Source organism: Sorex araneus, chromosome X (genome assembly GCF_027595985.1).
Source record: "Sorex araneus isolate mSorAra2 chromosome X, mSorAra2.pri, whole genome shotgun sequence".
NCBI lineage: Eukaryota > Metazoa > Chordata > Mammalia > Eulipotyphla > Soricidae > Sorex > Sorex araneus.
This window is the reverse complement of record NC_073313.1, coordinates 269,879,714-269,898,604: the sequence shown is the minus strand read 5'-3', so window position 1 is coordinate 269,898,604 and position 18,891 is coordinate 269,879,714. Positions and strand designations below refer to the sequence as shown.

At 59.2% G+C, this 18,891-nt stretch overlaps 1 protein-coding gene across 6 annotated transcripts in view; it reads left to right on the top strand.

Annotated features, from left to right (window-relative positions):
• Positions 1–17,911, top strand: part of TENM4 (teneurin transmembrane protein 4) — a 708,342-nt gene extending 690,431 nt beyond the window's left edge. For all 6 annotated transcript variants that reach the window (XM_055123102.1, XM_055123103.1, XM_055123101.1 and 3 more), the window contains 4 exons: positions 2,732–3,028; positions 5,012–6,626; positions 11,569–11,711; positions 13,533–17,911. In XM_055123102.1, the coding sequence (XP_054979077.1) occupies positions 2,732–3,028; positions 5,012–6,626; positions 11,569–11,711; positions 13,533–14,291 (2,814 nt within the window). In that variant the 3' untranslated portion in view covers positions 14,292–17,911. The remainder of the gene's footprint in view (positions 1–2,731; positions 3,029–5,011; positions 6,627–11,568; positions 11,712–13,532) is intronic.
• Positions 17,912–18,891: the final 980 nt, after the last annotated feature.

Below are 18,891 nucleotides of genomic sequence, written 5' to 3'. Positions count from 1 at the left end.
TGGCCCACAGTCTCCAGGTCAGGTTGGTCTCTGAGCTGAGGCTGGAATCCTGGCCTCGATTCCTGACCCAGAGCCCTTTATACCACCCACACATGTGGCTCGGTATCATGTCACCTATTTTGTCAGCTTTCTTTCCTTCCTGTGTGTCACGAGCAACTAATGCCAGCATCAGAAGGCCAAGTTGGGTTCCTGCCTGCCCTACATATGGCCTTCAAGAGAATGGTTAGAGTGATGTGGTCTTGGGGCTGGAACAATAGCACAGCAGGTAGGGTGTTTGTTTGCCTTGCACTCGGCCAACCCGGGTTCAATTCCCAGCATCCCATATGGTCCCCTGAGCACCGCCAGGAGTAACCCCTGTGCATCGCCAGGTGTGACCCAAAAAAAGGAAAAAAAAAAAAAGAAAGAAAAGAATGATGTGGTCTTGAAGCCTGAGCAATCCTCCAAGACCAGCTCACATGAGGAAGCGCCTCGGCCACGAGGCAGACAACCCCACAAGCAGCGAACAGCAGCCTGCGTGCTGTGAGGATTTCCTCTTGGCCGTGTGGACCAGACACAAAGTTTCCCGGGCATTAATTGGTCCCTCTGCCATCCCAAGATTAATGGCGCTCCAGCCGGATGGCCGCATGCCCACGTCCTCCCAGAATAGATGGCCACCCACAGTGGCAGCGCACAGGATTAGAACGTTAGCCGGGCGTGCCTCCCCATAATGGAACTCATTCTTTATAGAGCTGGGACCTTTTTTAATAAAGAGAGATGTAAAATAATCGCATTGCCCACACTGCCGAGCCCAGGAAGCATTAGGCGGTTCCCCAGTGAGCCAGCTTAACTCGTTTTTATTAATTTTGCTGTAGACATAGGGACCCCTTCATGAGGGGCTCTCTGAGGCCTGAGGTGTGGGTGTGCAGCTAGCTCAGTCGTACAACCTTGGGGGGCACTCACAGGGGCACCCCCGAAAATGCTTCCAGAAGGCCCCATGCTTGTGGGTGGGGCGGGCCCTGTGACTTTCTTTGCCCTCTGCAGAGAACAGCGCTTTGGCCTGCGTGCAGTGCCTCGGGGTTTCCTGTGGGAATTGGGGTGTGCCACTGTTTTTGCTGCGGTGATTGTGTGCTCTCGCCTGGCGAGGCAGCCTGGTTCTAAGCTGGCCACACACAGCTGAAGCCATCCCGACCGCATCACTATGATCTCTATATCCACTATATTCTCTGGAATGCCTTGGGATGTGTTGGCGGCGGTGACAGGGTGGGGAGAGACTTGTGTCACTCAATGGTCATTGGCTGCTGTTTCCAAGAAGTGATTCTGGCTTTATTGGGTCGCCTCCCTGTCTCCCCAGCCCCCACCCAGCCCAGAGGTTCTGCCATTAGAAATGGGGGCTGGGACAGTTATGTGCCCTAGGTCACGTGGTCAGGCTGGTCGCCCAGCTCACGCTGGTCCTGGCAATTCCTGACCCAGGGCACGTCATACCATCCACATGTGTGGCTCGGTATCATGTCACATACACTGCCAGCTTTTCTTCTTCCTGCATGTCACACTTGAGCAGCGACTAACAGCAGCATCAGAGGGAATGTCCAGATGCCCCCAGAGGCCAGGCCCCATCCCAGGGAACCAGCAGCTCACTTCCGGTGGCCAGCAAGAGTGCTGGAGGGGTCCAGACACAGACGGGCCGAGCGGGGCAGGGATAAGAATGAGGAGACCCTCATCGTAAGAGACGGCCTTCTCGCACCACGGGGATGGCCTGAGCAGTGACTCTGAGAGGAGGAGCTTGGACTGGGCACGGCCTGCAGCGGGGGAGTGTGGCAGACTCTGACCCTGCAGGCAGGACAGACGGGCTGCAACAGGGACTGTCCCCAGAGCTCGGCAGGCACAGCCCCGCCCCCCGACTCCAGCGCCACCCGCCGTGCTGTGTGTGAGGGAGGAGCAGGGGTGCAGGGAACACCCAGAGCCTCAAGCAGGTGGGACCCACTCAGATGTGTGTGGGCACATTGTCACCGTGAGCATCTCACCAAGACCCAGTCACCAGCTACCCAAGAGCTCTGCCCCGCCCGCCATAGCTCTCTATGGCCCCCTGGTTCCCTCCCCACCACACCCCTGCACAGCCCCTAGTCTCCTCCCACAACACCCCTGCACAGCTCTTGTTTCCTCCCCACCACATCCCTGCAGGTCCCCATTGTCTCCAGCACACACCAACACACACCCCTCATCCTCTCTCTGCCACATCCCTGCACACACCCCTCATCCTCTCTCTGCCACACCCCTGCACAACCCTCTTTTCCCCTCCCTGTCACACTCCTACACAAGTCCCTTGTGCTCTCCCCACCATACCCCTGCACATCCCCCTTCGCCTCTCCTCACCACATCTCTGCATGACCACCCCGTCCTCGCCTCACCACACCCCTTCACAGCCCCCTCGTCCTCTCTTCCACATTCCTGCATAGCCCCTTCATCCTCTCTCTACCATACCCCTGCAGCCCCCCTGGTCCCCCCACCCCATCAGTAGGCCTCCATATATTGGGCCTGTGCTGGCTCTGCTTTGTGAGGGGGGGTGAGTGCTGGGGGCACCAGCTGGGCCTGACACAGTCCCCGTCTTGCCCCTCACTGCTCCCCTTTCACAGACGAGGATGCCTAACTGTGCTGACAGGTGGCACGGCACGGCCCCTCGCCCCTGGCCCCCTCTCACCAGGAGCCCCGAGACAGGCGGCCGGCCCCGCTGACGTCTCTCCCTCCTCGCCTGCAGGTTCACAACCGAAACCTCCTGTCCCTGGACTTTGACCGCGTGACCCGCACAGAGAAGATCTACGACGACCACCGCAAGTTCACCCTCCGGATCCTGTATGACCCGGCGGGCCGGCCCAGCCTCTGGTCCCCCAGCAGCAGGCTGAATGGCGTCAACGTCACCTACTCCCCGGGCGGCCACATCGCGGGCATCCAGCGGGGCATCATGTCGGAGAGAATGGAGTACGATCAGGCCGGCCGCATCACCTCCAAGATCTTTGCCGACGGGAAGATATGGAGCTACACGTACCTGGAGAAGGCAGGTGTCTGGTGCGCCAGGGTGCCCGGCCCCGGGCAGGCCCAGCCCATGGGCCCAGCAGGACATGTCCAGTCCTGGCTCATCCGAAAGGGAAAATCCAGGATGCTGTCCTGGGGGACCCCGGAGCCAAAAGGCATGGAGCATTCTCATGCTGCCCCAGCGGGCCGAGGGGCAGGAGAGGGGGCCGGCTCCAGGCAGGGCCTGGCTCGATGCACCTGTGTGGTCTACGGACAGAGGTGGAAGCCCGGAAGGTGCCCGGGCCCCATCCTGAGCCCCGGCTGCTGCTGGGCCAGGCCAGGAACAGAGATGCAGAGTCCCTCCCCACGGGGTGGGCAGCCCAGAGGCCTGCGGAGTCATGCCCAGGGCCCTGCTCTGGCTCCAGGGCCTGGTCACCCACGGGGGCAGCACTGGCCGTGTCAGTTTTGGGTGTGTGCTGGACAGCACCTCGATGCGGTTCTGTGCCCATGTGCACTGAGACCTCGGAAGCCAGCCAGTGGGCAGAGAAGCCCCAGAGAGAAAGGGTCCTGCAGTGAACTGCTGTGTGGAGCCCCCCAACTCCAGGGAGGCCGTGTCCTCCCCTGAACCCCAGTTCCAGTGCTGGCTCCTCAACAGTCATTGTCTGACAGGACCCGAGGAATATGTATTGGGAGAGAGAGAGAGCACTGCAGCACTGTAGCAGTCGGCCCATTGTTCATCAATTTGCTTGAGTGGGCACCAGTAATGTCTCCATTGTGAGACTTGTTGTTACTGATTTTGGCATATTGAATACGCCACGTGTAGCTTGCCAGGCTCTGCCGTGTGGGTGGGATATTCTCAGTAGCTTGCCGGGTTCTCTGAGAGGGACGGAGGAATCGAACCTGGGTCGGCCTCGTGCAAGGCAAATGCCCTACCCGCTGTGCTATTGCTCATATATATATGTATACATATATACATATATATGTATATGTATGAGCTCATATATATCATATATATGATATAAATAATATATATAATTTCTTTTTTGTATTGAATCACCGTGAAGTCCAAAGTTACCAAAATATTTGTGATTGAGTTTCAAGCATATACTGTTCCAGCACCAGTATCTTCACCAGGGCCCACTAGCCCCCACCAGTGTCCCCAGTTCCCCTCCCCCCCAGCCTGCCTCTGTGGCAGGCACTTTCCCCCTCCCCCATTGTCCTACTGTTCCCTAATGTACCCCCCCACCCCTGCCCCAGTGCTGCGGGCCAGTTCTCCTGCTCTATGTCTCTAGCCACTGGGCATTGGCTATTCGCCTCCGTGGTTCCTCCTCAGGGCTTGTGGAGCAGGCAGCAGGCAGAGTGGCACCATGTTCAAAGAGGAACCTTGATTCGAGGTGGGATCAGGAGCGAGAAAGCCAGGAGACTAACGCCAGCCTCGTAAGCATGGAGTCACCCCAGGCGGGCTCCTGTAACTGAATGTGGTTATAGAACTAGGAAAGAGTTGTTTTAGATGAGTGTGTGATTTATCATCAGTGGATGCTTGATTCGCTTATTCACCTGGGGTCACATGAAGATTTCTAGGGGCGGAGGGTGGGTGCCTGATAGTGTGGCAAGTGAAGTATTTGCTTTCCATGCAGCTGACTCTGGTCCTGTCCCTGGCACTAAGACCCCTCCAGGAGTGATCCCTGAGTACTGCTGAGTATGGCCCAAACCCTCTCGCACAGAAATACTGTCTTAGGCAAAGAGGGGGTCACACGTGAAAAGGACTAATAAGTCCTGCTTTAAGCCTGTGTTCCCAGCCTTTTCACTGCCCAGGTCCTCCACCGTCATCTTGAAACCAGGGTGAACAGGAAGCTGCCCATATGTCCCTCTGGATGTGAGAAACCCTTATTCCTACCCAGGGAAGCTGTGATTTGGGCATTGCTTGGGAGAAGAGTCCCCAGCTTCCCGGGCCTCGTTCCCCTTTCCTGTAACACCAAGCCTCCCCACCCCCGCCTCCTCTCACCTCCTGCTCTCCCTCCCACAGTCCATGGTGCTCCTTCTGCACAGCCAGCGGCAGTACATCTTTGAGTTCGACAAGAACGACCGCCTCTCATCCGTGACCATGCCCAATGTGGCCAGGCAGACGCTGGAGACCATCCGCTCCGTGGGCTACTACCGAAACATCTACCGGCCGCCCGAGGGCAATGCCTCTGTCATCCAGGACTACAGTGAGGACGGGCGCCTCCTGCACACGGCCTACCTGGGCACCGGCCGCAGCGTGCGCTACAGGTACGGGAAGCTGGCCAAGCTGGCCGAGCTGCTGTACGACACCACCAAGGTGAGCTTCACCTACGACGAGACGGCGGGCATGCTCAAGACTGTCAACCTGCAGAACGAGGGCTTCACCTGCACCATCCGCTACCGGCAGATCGGGCCCCTCATTGACCGGCAGATCTTCCGCTTCACCGAGGAGGGCATGGTCAACGCCCGCTTCGACTACAACTACGACAACAGCTTCCGGGTGACCAGCATGCAGGCCGTCATCAACGAGACCCCACTGCCCATCGACCTGTACCGCTACGACGACGTGTCGGGCAAGACGGAGCAGTTCGGCAAGTTCGGCGTCATCTACTACGACATCAACCAGATCATCACCACGGCCGTGATGACGCACACCAAGCACTTCGACGCCTACGGCCGCATGAAGGAGGTACAGTACGAGATCTTCCGCTCGCTCATGTACTGGATGACCGTCCAGTACGACAACATGGGGCGCGTGGTGAAGAAGGAGCTGAAGGTGGGGCCCTACGCCAACACCTCGCGCTACGCCTACGAGTACGACGCGGACGGGCAGCTGCAGACCGTCTCCATCAACGACAAGCCCCTGTGGCGCTACAGCTACGACCTCAACGGGAACCTGCACCTGCTCAACCCCGGCAACAGCGTGCGCCTCACGCCGCTGCGCTACGACCTCCGTGACCGCATCACGCGGCTGGGCGACGTGCAGTACAAGGTGGACGAGGACGGCTTCCTGCGGCAGCGCGGCGGCGACGTCTTCCAGTACAGCTCGGCCGGCCTGCTGGTGCGCGCCTACAACCGCGCGGGCGGCTGGAGCGTCAGGTACCGCTACGACGGCCTGGGCCGCCGCGTGTCCAGCAAGAGCAGCCAGGGCCACCACCTGCAGTTCTTCTACGCCGACCTGAGCAACCCCACCAGGGTCACCCACCTCTACAACCACTCCAGCTCCGAGATCACGTCCCTCTACTACGACCTGCAGGGCCACCTGTTTGCCATGGAGCTGAGCAGCAGTGACGAGTTCTACATCGCCTGTGACAACATCGGGACCCCCCTGGCCGTCTTCAGCGGGACGGGCCTGATGGTCAAGCAGCTCCTGTACACTGCCTACGGGGAGATCTACATGGACACCAACCCCAACTTCCAGATTGTCATTGGCTACCACGGGGGCCTCTACGACCCGCTCACCAAGCTGGTGCACATGGGCCGGAGGGACTACGACGTGCTGGCCGGACGCTGGACCAGCCCGGACCATGGGCTGTGGCAGCGTCTCAGCAGCACCAACATCGTGCCCTTCAACCTCTACATGTTCAAGAACAACAACCCCATCAGCAACTCTCAGGACATCAAGTGCTTCATGACAGGTGAGGGTTGTGGCCCACCTGGATCCCATGCAGGGCCTAATTCGCTCTGGTCGGCTCTGATCGCACCGTCTTCCTTCAGAAAGCTGGGCCCTGGGGCCAGAGAGAGTGTGCAGTGGGCAGAGCACTTGCTTTGCTCACAGAGAGCCTGGCCTTGATCCCTGGGACCACATATGGTCCTGCTGAACCCCACCAGGAATGATCCCTGAGTATAAAGCAAACTCTGAGTACCAGGTGGGGCCCAAAAGCAGAATATAATATAAAAGCTAGCTTGGGGGTGGAGAGCTAGTGTGGTGAGTAGGACTCAGCCTTGCACCTGGCGGGCCCAGGCTCCATCCCTGGCATCCCTGAGCCTGAGCCCTACCGGGAGTGATACCTGAGCTGAGCCAGGAGTTAACCCGAGTACCACCAGGTGTGGCCCAAAAACCAAAGAAGAAAAAAGAAAAATGGGGTCAGAAGGCCCTGGAGATGGGACAGGCAATCAATCGCCTTCTATACATCCAAACTTTGTTTTATCCTAGGGAGGCCCTGCCTACAGCCCCCAAAATACAGCCAGAAATGATCCCTGAGCACAGATCCAGGAGTGAACTCTGAGCTTCACCAGGTGTGGCCCAGCCCCCCCTCCAAAAAAAAATAAATGGAAAGAAAACTGGGTTAGGATAATAGGAAATACTGCCCTTCTTTTAGCAGCTCTTTCCCAAGGTATATTTAAAGAAGCTCTAGGTCCGAGAAAGGCCCTGGGAAGGCTGATGCTGGCGGAAACCATCCTGATGGGGCAGCCGTCCTGCTGGGTTCCCATGACCCCGTCCAACTCACGAGAGCCCTGGAGTCAGGGGAACTGTGGGTAGATTCACCTGCTGTTTCTCAGCCTCTTCTGTCATGATATACCTTATAGCTTGGTGGTTGAATTCCTCCAGGTGTATTTGGGGAGTTTCTAGTCTGAGAACAGACCAGCTGTGAGCCCCAGGAAGTTGGGGGTCATGGAGGGGATTGCAGTCTCTTATTTGGGATAACAGAATAGAAAATTCACATAGGAGACATATGACCAGGGGAAAGAGCCCCCGCTTTTTAAGTTATGACAGGTTAAAAAAAATCACCTTAAACATCCCAGAATACCAGTGTCCTGCTCTGCTCTAATCCTCTCGTCTGACAGGTAGAATATGTATGTGCTAAAGCCTACAGCAACCGAATGAAATAAAGTTAGTGAAGCTGGGAAGTCAGCAGTGGAGGAGAAGTGGAAATCAAGCAAGCACTCAATCATTCAGTCAAGGGAGGGCAGAGATGGCTGACCAAGAGCACTTGGAGGGCCCCCACCACTGAGCACTGCTTGGGAGTCCCCATTAACTCACACCTAGAGGTCTCTGAAAATGTAAAACAAAATTAAAGCAAGGAGGTCAGGGATGTGGCTCAGCGGCATAGCACTTGACTTACATGAGTGAGGTCTTGGGGTTTGCTCCCTGGCAGTGGAAGGAAACAGTGGGGGTGGCGGAAGAGACCCACCAGGGTCTGGGAAACATGCACCATGGACAACACGCTGGTTGGTGCAGGATCATGACACTTGCTGAGCACCTGGGCTCCCAGAAGATCTCCTTGTAACTCTTCATTCCCCATAAAAAAAAAAAAGTACCTTATTCCCCCTTTTTCCCCAGAGCCCGAGATCTGTCTAAACAGACTATGTACGTGCCTGGGGCGCATGCCAGCCCTCACCCAGCTGCTTGGCGGGGAGATAAACCCCACAGCCGCAGCTGCTGGGGCGAGCCCTGCTGGAACCCAGAGCCAGAGAGGACTCGCCCACAAGCTCATCAGTGCTCCCCCACCCCCCAAAGGAGTGGGAAAGCAGAAGGAATGTTTGCAAGGCACAGACACTGTGGGCTCATTATCACCCTGTCCCGCTCACTGTCACTCACTCTTGCTCACGGTTACTCACTGGCTCACTATGGCTCACTATTATTCACTATCACTCACTGTAACTCACCATCACTCACCCTTACTCACTGTCACTCACTGTTATTCACTATTGCTATCACTATCACTCATTATCACTCACCATTATTCACTCACTCACTATTATTCACCATCACTCACCCTTACTCACCGTCACTCAGTGTTATTCGCTATTGCTCTCACTATCATTATCACTCACCATTATTCACTATCACGCACTATTACTCACATCACTCACCCTTACTGTCTATTACTGTCACGCACTATTACTCACCATCACTCACTATCACTATTATTCACTGTCACTTGCTGTTGCTCACTCTCACTCTTTCTCACTATTGCTCACTATGACTCTCACTTTTGCACACTCTCGCTCTCTATCATTCACTGTCACTATCACTCACCATCACTCACTGAAGGCGGGGCTCAGAGAAACACACCCCAACCCCAGAGAAGTACAGCAAGGACCAGGGTTGAGAGAAGCAGGCCAGCAGATGGCAAGGCTGCGGGGAGAACTTGGGCTCACACCCTCATCCTTGGATCCAGAGTCTCTTTATACAACACAAGGCTATGAGCCCACCAAAGTGCCATTCCTGGCTGGGTCCAGACCCCCACTCTGAAGTCAGAGGGGAGGGAGGTGTGAAAGGGCTTTCTCCGCTGGAGGGCAGATCCAACCCCCATCTCCTAAGAAGAAAGAGGAACATTCTTCACTCTTAGAAAAGCTGTATAGGAAACACCATGAGTAAATACATTTTTGGAGGTTTTTTGTTTTTTGTTTTTTGTTTTTTTTTTTGTCTAAAGGCACAGTGGGAAAGTTTCCCACCTTCCCTCACTTCTGACTAAGGCCCAGCCCCAGGGAAGTTGCGTGGCTCCCTCCTTGCTTTCCTTTGCAGCTACAAATTCAGATGCAAGTTCTCAGCCTCAGGCAAAATGGCTTTGTCAAGTTTTTTTCTCCCCTTTGTTCTGTTTTAATTTCCCAAAGAACCATCTGCCAAGATTCATAGAATCAGAGGTTCTTAGAGAAATGGAGCTAGACAGAAGTCAGCCCGAGCACCCAGACTGCCCAAGAGGGAGTGGAGGCCCTGGGAGGGAGCCAGAGGCCTGGGATGGAAGAAACACAGATAACCTCGTGGCCAGGCTCTGAGCTGGACGCTGAGCGTCCAGGCGAGCCTCGGGGACAGGCTCGGAGAGAGCCAGGAGCACCAGACCACAGCAGACAAGAGAATAAAGCAATGGACCGTTTGGGTTCATGCATATGAAAGTTCCGTGGGCCCGGTAGATCAGTATCTTGGCAGGTGGGTTGCGAGATCACTGAGCAGTAGCTAGACAGCGTCCAAAACCGAGTACTTGCCTGAATGAGGCGACTGGAGTCCAGACTGCCGGGGGAGCCATGCCACCACAACACAGGGCCCCGCTAGCCTTCCATTGTTGGGGGGCTGTTGGGGGCCACACCCAGTGGTGCTCGGGATCCCGCCCGGTGGGTGCAGGGGACCAGATGGAATGACGGGGACCGAATCCAGGTCGCTGCATGTAAGGCGAGCGCCCTGCCCGCTGTACTCTCTCCAGCCCCAGCATGTCACCCACTAGCCTTCATTTATACCAAAGAAGAAGCCCAGGTCTCGCCTGTAGTGGGCTGTGGGTTTGGTCCCTGGCACTGCCCCAGTTAATAATCATTTTTAGATCAAGTGAGGCACCATAAAACAGGACCTACCTTCCTGCATTTTGAATTTGATGCAACAAACTCAAAACAGTTCCTGCCCAAACAGATAATAGCCGCCCCCAAACAGCCACGCTGTTTCGACAACATGCTCCCTCCTTCCTGGCCGAGCCCCGTGTGCAGAGACCGCAGGACACTGTGTCTCGCAGGGGCACGGCCCTGAGCCGTGTTTAGCCTCGCCTTACCTTGATTCTTCTCCCAGGGGAACCTGATTTCCAGGCTCCCTCTCCCACGGCCTTCATCTCAGCACATGTGGGGCACCCAAGAGGGAGATGGGGTGCCCAACTCCAGAGGCACCCCCCAGGCTCTTAGCTGTGGAACCAGAGGGCACTCTCACCCCTGGGGTGAGCCCATTGGGGGTTGGGGACCCCGAGTCACCCCTCCTGGCTTTTGCTGTTCCCTTCAAATAGGCCCAAAGTTGGGGCTGGAGTAACAGGACAGCAGGTCAGGTGATTGCCTTGCACACAGCTGACCCGGATTCGATCCCCGATATCCCATATGGTCCCCCAAGCCCACCAGAAGTAATTCCTGAGTGCAGGGTCAGTAGCACTGCCAGGTGAGGCCCAAAAACATCAACAAAATTAAACAGTGAGGCTCCACGTGGCCTGAACACTGAGCCGGGTTGCTGGGCTAAGGGCCACGCCACCTCCCATCACAGACCCTGGCTGCCAGCTGCAATGGCGTCTTAGCTGCTCCCTGCCCCATCCAGAACCCCCACCCAGAGCACTGTCTCCCCGAGTTTCCTTCTTTTTTCTAAATTGAATTACCATGAGATTATTGGGTGTCAGTCATACCATGTTCCAACACCCGTCCCTTCCCCAGTGTATATTTCCCACCACCAGTGTCCCCAGCTCCCCTCCCTCTCAGCCTGTCTCCACGGCAGACACTTCCTCTCCCCACCCCACCCCCCGCCCCTGCCCTGTCTCTCCTTTTGGGCATTATGGTTTGCAGTGCAGGTACTGAACACTTCTCACGTGTACCCCTTTACCCACTCCGAGACTCCTTCTTAAACTGAATCATCTCTGGGGAAGCAGTGTTTCTTGTGTGACATGGGGGCATCCTCTGACGCTTCCCATTAATGCCGGGGCAGATGCAGAGGGTCTCTCAGTGGGGGTCCCACGGGTAGCAGGAGAAAGGGGGCCTGGACACCCCAGACGGGCTCTGCAGGAGGGTTGGTCCTGGAGGATGTTGGGCCTGAACTCCCGCCTCACCATCCAGCCCACGCTGCCAGCCCCTCGTCTGCTCCATCCGCTCACCACAGGGCCTCTGCTTCTCTCCACCCAGATGTCAACAGCTGGCTGCTCACCTTCGGGTTCCAGCTGTACAACGTGATTCCTGGCTACCCCAAGCCAGACACGGATGCCATGGAGCCATCCTACGAGCTTGTCCACACTCAGATGAAGACGCAGGAGTGGGACAACAGCAAGGTAACCTTGCACGCGGCCATCCCGACCCCCAGGGACGCCCCCAGCCCACTCTCAGGAAAGCCCGACTGCCTGGCACTGCCCTCCCCCGCAGGAGGCAGCGTCAAGAAGGGGCTCGTCCGCTGCTCTTCGTCTGATAGCCCCAAGCCTGGGGGGCGGGGAGTGAGCAGGGCAAGTGGGGTTTGCAGAGGAGGGGGCCGGAACGCGGAGAGAGGCTTTCCTGGGATCGCCCGCCTCGGGAAAGCGGCAGGCGGGAGAGAAACGCGCTCTGATCATTGTGCCCCGGCCCTCTGCACCCGCCTCCGCCCCCTCCCAGCCTGACTGCCCCCTGTTTGCTTTTCCTGGGATGCCTGGGCCCCTCCACACCACCTCCCAAGCCTGCAGGTCCCGCCTCCACCCCCAGAGCCGGCTCTGACGGCCTGTTTGCCAGCTCGCCTATCAATGAATTATTGATTTCTGCCCTTGGCAAGCATCTGAGATCTTTGTTGTTGAGCACTCCAGCTTTGGTGAAACTCGAGGAAATAATTGTTCACAGACAGGGTTCTATTAATTATAAAGAGGACTTAATTTCAGTGAGAAGCCGAGGGCCTGTTTGTAAAGCCATTTCCCTGCGTGACCCATAAGGCCCTGCAACCAGCCTGCAGAGGGACCGGGAGACGAGTTCCAGCCTGTCCCCCTACCTGCCCAGAGCAGGAACCCCCGGGGAGCCCCAGAGAGGAAGCTTGTGGCAGTCGGCCCCCAGGGACCAAGGCTGGCAGTGACTTCCTCCGCACGTGCTGCTCGCCTTCCTCCAGGCCTGGCGTAGGGCCTTACCTGCTCGCCAGCCTTCAGGCTCCACCCGCCACTGTCCGGGGCCCAGGAACAGCCCCTGGTGCCCAAAGGGGCAGGTGTGTGACTGGCCTCACAGCTGTCCTCTGAGCTGCCGTTCTGTTCCAAGTCGGCACAGCCCCCGTCCCCCCGCCTGCCCGGTGACAGTCTCGGGGTGAGGTGTGGCGATCCTGGGCAGGAATGGCTGGGCTCAGGTGTGACTCTCGCAGTCCCTTCTCTGACGGAGGTTGTCCGTCATCATGCCTGCTCGCCCAGACACACAACCACGCAGAGGAGCCTGGGCCGCAGTCTGCTCCTTGCTGCCTGTGGGGTGCAAGGGCCAGGATGGGGCTGAAGGAGGCGGACGGCCCGGGGCGCAGGGCCGAATTGTTATGTCCCGGGAAGGGAGTTTCGAGCGCACATTGGCCAGACCAGACGCGAGGCTGCAAACGTGAGGCCCCTTCATCGCTAGCCCGAGCTAGGGTCCGAGTCTCCTCCAATGCACTGGAGTCTTGACAAGGACCCGGACTCTGAATTCTGAGCAGTTTATATGGGGGTTGGTTACACAACAGCATTTTTTCTAGGAACTGGCAGTGTGTTCCCAATTCTTGTCTCTGTCTGGTCCCGTGACTTCAGGGACCAGCATTATGTTTCCAGTTCTTGGTCCCTGTCCGGTCCTGATCCCATGGCTCCAGGGGGCCACATTTTGCTTCCAATTCCTGGTCTGTATCTGACCCGTGACTCCACCCCCTCGGCCCCTTCTGCTTGGCTGGGCGCCACTGCCCAGGCCCCCTGCTCCGAGAGGCTGTTGCCACGGGGCGGTTCACCCGCCCAGGGTGATGCTGTTTTCTGAGAGGTCGGGAACCTGTCACGGCTCCACTTCCGCCTCACAGAATGAACGGGTGCAGGGTCGGGTGCAGGGGCATGTGTGCGTGGGTCCAGCAGGGTCACTGAAGCCGCAGCCCTGGGGGCCCCTCGCTCTCCGTCTCACGCCCTCCCTCTCTCCCCTCTGCCCAGGCCACCCTCGGGGTGCAGTGCGAGGTGCAGAAGCAGCTGAAGGCCTTCGTGACCCTGGAGCGCTTCGACCAGCTCTACGGCTCCGCCCTCCCCAGCTGCCAGCAGGCCCCCGAGACCAGGATGTTTGCGTCCAGCGGCTCCATCTTCGGCAAGGGCGTCAAGTTCGCCCTGAAGGACGGCCGGGTGGCCACGGACATCATCAGCGTGGCCAACGAGGACGGGCGCCGGGTGGCCGCCGTCCTGAACAACGCCCACTACCTGGAGAGCCTGCACTTCACCATCGACGGCGTGGACACGCACTACTTCGTGAAGCCGGGCCCCTCCGAGGGCGACCTGGCCATCCTGGGCCTCAGCGGGGGGCGGCGGACCCTGGAGAACGGGGTCAACGTCACCGTGTCCCAGATCAACGCCGTGCTCGGGGGCAGGACTAGACGCTACACGGACATCCAGCTCCAGTACGGGGCCCTGTGCCTGAACACGCGCTACGGGACGACGCTGGACGAGGAGAAGGGGCGGGTGCTGGAGCTGGCGCGCCAGCGGGCCCTGCGCCAGGCCTGGGCGCGCGAGCAGCAGCGACTGCGGGAGGGGGAGGAGGGCCTGCGGGCCTGGACCGAGGCGGAGAGGCAGCAGGCGCTGAGCACCGGGCGCGTGCAGGGCTACGACGGCTTCTTCGTCCTCTCCGTGGAGCAGTACCCGGAACTGGCCGACAGCGCCAGCAACATCCACTTCCTGAGACAGAGCGAGATGGGCCGGAGGTGACAGAGCGGCGCCCCGCCCGGGCTCCTTGCCAAAGACGGCGGCCCCCGCGCGGCCGCAGCTGTGCCGTCCTTTCAAGAGAAGGAGAGGAAAAAGAACACAGTCCAGTCTCTTTTTTTTAAAAAAAAAAAAAGTGCAGAAAACAAAACAAGACAAAGAAAAAAAAGAAGCTACTGTTGCATTGCGACAGATGCGGCGCCTCTTTTGTTTTTTAAGAAACAGAACACAGATTTGTCCTTCACACGATTTTTGCAGAGAACAGAAGGTATTTTTTCCCCTCAGTGTGAGCGCAAGGAAACGCCCTTGTCTGTTGTTCCCTTTCACACCCTGGAAGGTTTCTCCTTGTTGTCCCGGGGGTCCCTCCTCGGGTGCCCACATTCGTGCCCGCTCCCCAGTGTGACGTGAGATGCAAGTGTCTGTGTGGACTTGTCTGCTGTGCCCTGCCTTCCGTGGGGGCGGGCTGGGAGGAGGGTCTGCCTGGCCGAGCCCCCGGGCTCAGTGTCTCTTGTTTCCTGAACTGCCCCGGCTCTGTCTTTGGGATCAAGCCCGGTTTCCCCTCTGACGCTAAGCGGCCCCCGCCCCTCGGCCCATCTGTGAATCCCCCTCTTCATCCCCACGTGTCCTCCCCTGCTGGGCAAGTGTCGCTCAGGTCCCTGCTCCCCGCCCGCTGACAGGCCGCGCGCCCCCGAGCCGTCTGTGCGCCCCCATCCTCCATGACACTTCCGCCCTCACCTCCTCTCCCCTGCCCACGTCCACATCCACGTGAGAACCAGCAGCACACAACCAGCCCTCTGTGCGGGCCGCCAGGGAGGAATCGCCCCTGTGTACCCGCCTTCTCCCCGTCGCCCGGGCAGGGGCTTTCTGTGGGGGCCCCTCTGCCAGCACTGAGGAGGGGGGTGTGGGGACAAGTGGCCTCAGCTCTGGGAAGTCCGCCAGAGAGAGGAAGGCCCAAGCTGCACACCCTCCTCTCCAGCCCGAGGGCCCCGCTGCCTCCCGCTCCCGCGCATGCAGACGGACAGGCTTCCGGGAGACTTTCCCCTTGACGTTCTTCCCCCGAGAAGCGGCCACGGCTCCGGGGAATAGCAGGGAGAACGGGAGAGAGCGTGCCTGGGGCCTGGCCCGGCTGGACCCTGCAGCGGGCCAGCTCAGAGGTCCAGCTCCTGCCGGCCGGCAGCCGGGGCGCCCCTCTTGGCGGGGCTCTTAGGAAAACGGGCCTTTTATGGGTTCCATTTACATTACGTGTGGAAAATGAATTCTGAGTCTGAGCTCTTCCCCATGGAAACCTTGTTGGACCGATAAGCTCATGGCACCTTTATAGCCTTATTCACAGTCTTCAGAGAACGGCGCAAGTTCCTGAGCCCGAGAAGGGCCTTTCCTGCCTGCCATGGAAGGAACAGAGGCAGCCCGGAGTGTGGGGGTCTCGCCTTTACGTCCTCGTTTGGGGTGCAAGGATGCGTTTTGCTAAGTGCTCTTCTGGTCTCCCACCCCCCCTCCAAAAAAACCCACAAAGCCCATTGGTCATGCTGGGCCCCTGCCTGCCTCTCAGACCCCTGAGTGTTGGGGGCTCTGGGGGCAGCACAGTCTGGCCTAAACACACATCGGGTTGGGTTGGGTTTTTCTAATCCAGAATCAACTCGATGCCTCTTGGCATATTTGCTCTCAAGGGCCCTGGGACAAAGCTGTCTGGACCCCTTGTGGCCCCTCCCTGCAGGGTGCTGTCCTCAGGGGCCAGGGATGGCCACGACCAAAGGATCCACTCTCCACCTGCCACCCCTGCTGGCCCCCCTCAAAGCCGTGTCTGTGTCCTGGGCTCCCCCCACCAGCTGACCAGCTCCCCGAGTTTGTGGGAAGGAATCCAGGCCCAAGAGAGGCAGCTTGGCCGCTGGTCCCCAAGCTCTGTCCGTGCTGGCGAGGGGCTTCGCTCAGCCTGTCTCCGGCCACGGCCAGCAGCCCCATAAGGGAAGCTGGGAGCCGGGCCTGAGGGACAGGATGTTTGCTCTGCAGGCGGCCAACCTGGGTTCGATCCCTGTCGGCCCTTATGGTCCCCTGAGCACTGCCAGGAGTAACTTCTGAGCATCGCCGGGTGTGGCCCCCAAACAGAAGAACAGCAGAGAAAGGCAGGGGGTCGGGGACAGGAGCCCGGCGCCTTGGGCAGCCCCTCCTGCGAGCCCCCCCTCCACTGTGCACCACGTCACAGACCTGCACAGAGGTGCCACTTGGGAAGGTCCTGCTTCCTCGCTTCCCCTCCCAGTGCCCCTCATCTGGTCCTTTCTCTACCACCTCCAGAAGAACTTCTGCGGGCCCCCCCCCACTAATGGGGAGTGACATTTCTTCACCCCCAGCCCGGCTAGCTATGGTTTGATGCAGCACAAGGAGCCCCGGAGAAATCCCAGCTACACCTCCCCCCGTGGGGAGTCTCCTAGGAGAGCCAGGGAACGGGGGAGCGGGCCGGCCCCCACGAGGTGCCCGTGCCAGGGGCAGCGTTGGCGTCAGCAGGATGTGGAGGGCCAGAGCGGGGCTCGAGAGTGAGGCGAACCAGAGAGAAGGCGAGCACTACCAGGTGCCTCCCACACGTGACGAGGAACCGGAGGTGCCTGGGGGTCTTCGAAGAGAGATAGGGGGGGACCTTTCCAGCGGGGACGTTTTAGGTCCCTGCTGTGGACGAGCAGGTCTGCGGCGTGAGGAGCAGGGCTTGAGGGCGGGGTCTGCGGGTGCAGCCACCCCTGGTCCCCCGGAGGGCGGAGCTGGCCAGGCCACAGCTGCCCTGGGCTTTGGGGTGTGACACATTCCAAATCTAACGCACTGTCCACTCCTCCTCCTGGGGGGGGGGCAGGATATCCCAGTGCCCCCCGCTGGGTGGGGCTTGCCAGGACTAGAAGCCCAGCCCCGGAGGCCCCACGGCCACTCCAGTTTAGACGCAGGTCTCTGTCTTCGGGAGGGGAGGGAATTTGAAATCATACAGAAACCTGCCCTTCGAGGCCCTTGCAAAGCCCCTCGAGAGACTCGTCTGCTCAAGGGACAGAAACTGGGTCCCGTAACTTCGCCAAACCAGCCCGTGGGCCCCAGCGCAGGCGTCCAGTTCTCTGGGCTCGTCCTGATCACAGCGGCCGGGAGGTGGGCGGCGCCTTTCGTGGCCCCCACTTCTGCGACACCCAGGGCACGAGCCGGGGAGACACTCCGGCCCCGGGAGGCCGGGGTGGGGGCACAGGCGAGCCTGGAGGCCGGGCGGTCCCCCACGAGCGTGGCCTGGGTCACCCATCCGAGCCGAGAGAGAACGTTCCAGCCGCCGCCGGAGCCCACAGCCGGGCAGCCGCGCTCCCCACCCCGGCCATGGACAACCAGCGCTGGAGACTCCGGCCTTACCGTGCGGGAATCGCTTCCCTGAAGTCTGGAACTGATTTTGAGAAGTTTTTTGGGTTTTTTTTTCTCTCAACACGGTTGCGTTTCTAACACTGTATTGTTGACTGTGTAAATACCGACCAGGCTGTAAATACAGGCAGATGTAGATACCTTCTAGAAAAAAAGAGAAAAAGACATAAAAAAAAAAAGAAAGAAAAAAACCAACCCAGAAAGTGATCCCGTGTAGCCTTCGTTGACAAATAAAAGAATATTTTGTGTTTAAAGCTGTGTGGTGGCTCTGTGGGGGCGTGGGCTGGCGCCCGTGTCCCGGCTGGGTGGGATGGCTGGGCTGAGGTCCCTCTGAAGCCTCCCCTGGCTGGCCTCAAGAGGCAGGCTGGACTCCCCCTGGCCAGGGCTGTCCCTCCAGGATGCGCTGGGTGCGGGGTTGCTCAGCCTGAAGCTCTGCAGAGGGCTCTCGCCTCCCAGGCCTCCTCTTACACGTTCCACGGGATCCTTTGCTTCTTTCATGCATTCTCAGTGTAGGTTTAGAAAAGACCCCCCCCCCCCGAGAGGCGAGCCCAGGCGAGGCAGTACAGTGAGTACCTGGCAGCCCAGGTCCATCCCAGGCACCCCAGTTGGCCCCCAGCCCCTGCCAGGAGTGATCCCTGAGTGCACAGCAGGGGAAAGCTCTGAGCACCCCTAGATGTGCCCCCCCAACAAAAACCATAATTTGCTGATCTTCACTGCCTCTGGGGGTCTTCCCCCACGAGCCCCGCTCCCTCTCACCCCCAGCCCACCCGCCCCAGTGCTCAGGGGTGAGCTGGGCAAGCTGCCCAGGAAGGTCCATGTGCTCAGTTCCCTTCCGCGGCAAGCCAGGTTTAAGAAAATTCCAGTCACCGATGATGGGGGAGAACCGAAGGCCCCAAGCTCCCCGCCTCTGGGAGGGCCCAGGCCGTGGCCCCTTCGCTTTCGAGCACCACCCCGGCCTGCCTCCTGGGGAGACACAGGAAGAAGCCAGCGCCTCCTCGCGCCCTCCCCCTCCCCGGCCCCTTGGGGATGACCCATGGCTCTGGAGCTTCCTGGGCGCGGTGCAGGCTTTGGGTGCTGCGCCCCCCCGCCACGCCCACAGAGCCCCTGGGGCCCTGGGCACACCCCAGAGAGGGCAAGGAGCTCACGACCCGGGTACCCATCCTGGGTGCAGGGCCCTGAGGACCCACAGGCTGGGCGCAGGCGCGGCAGGAGGGAAGCCCAGTGGAGCGTGGGC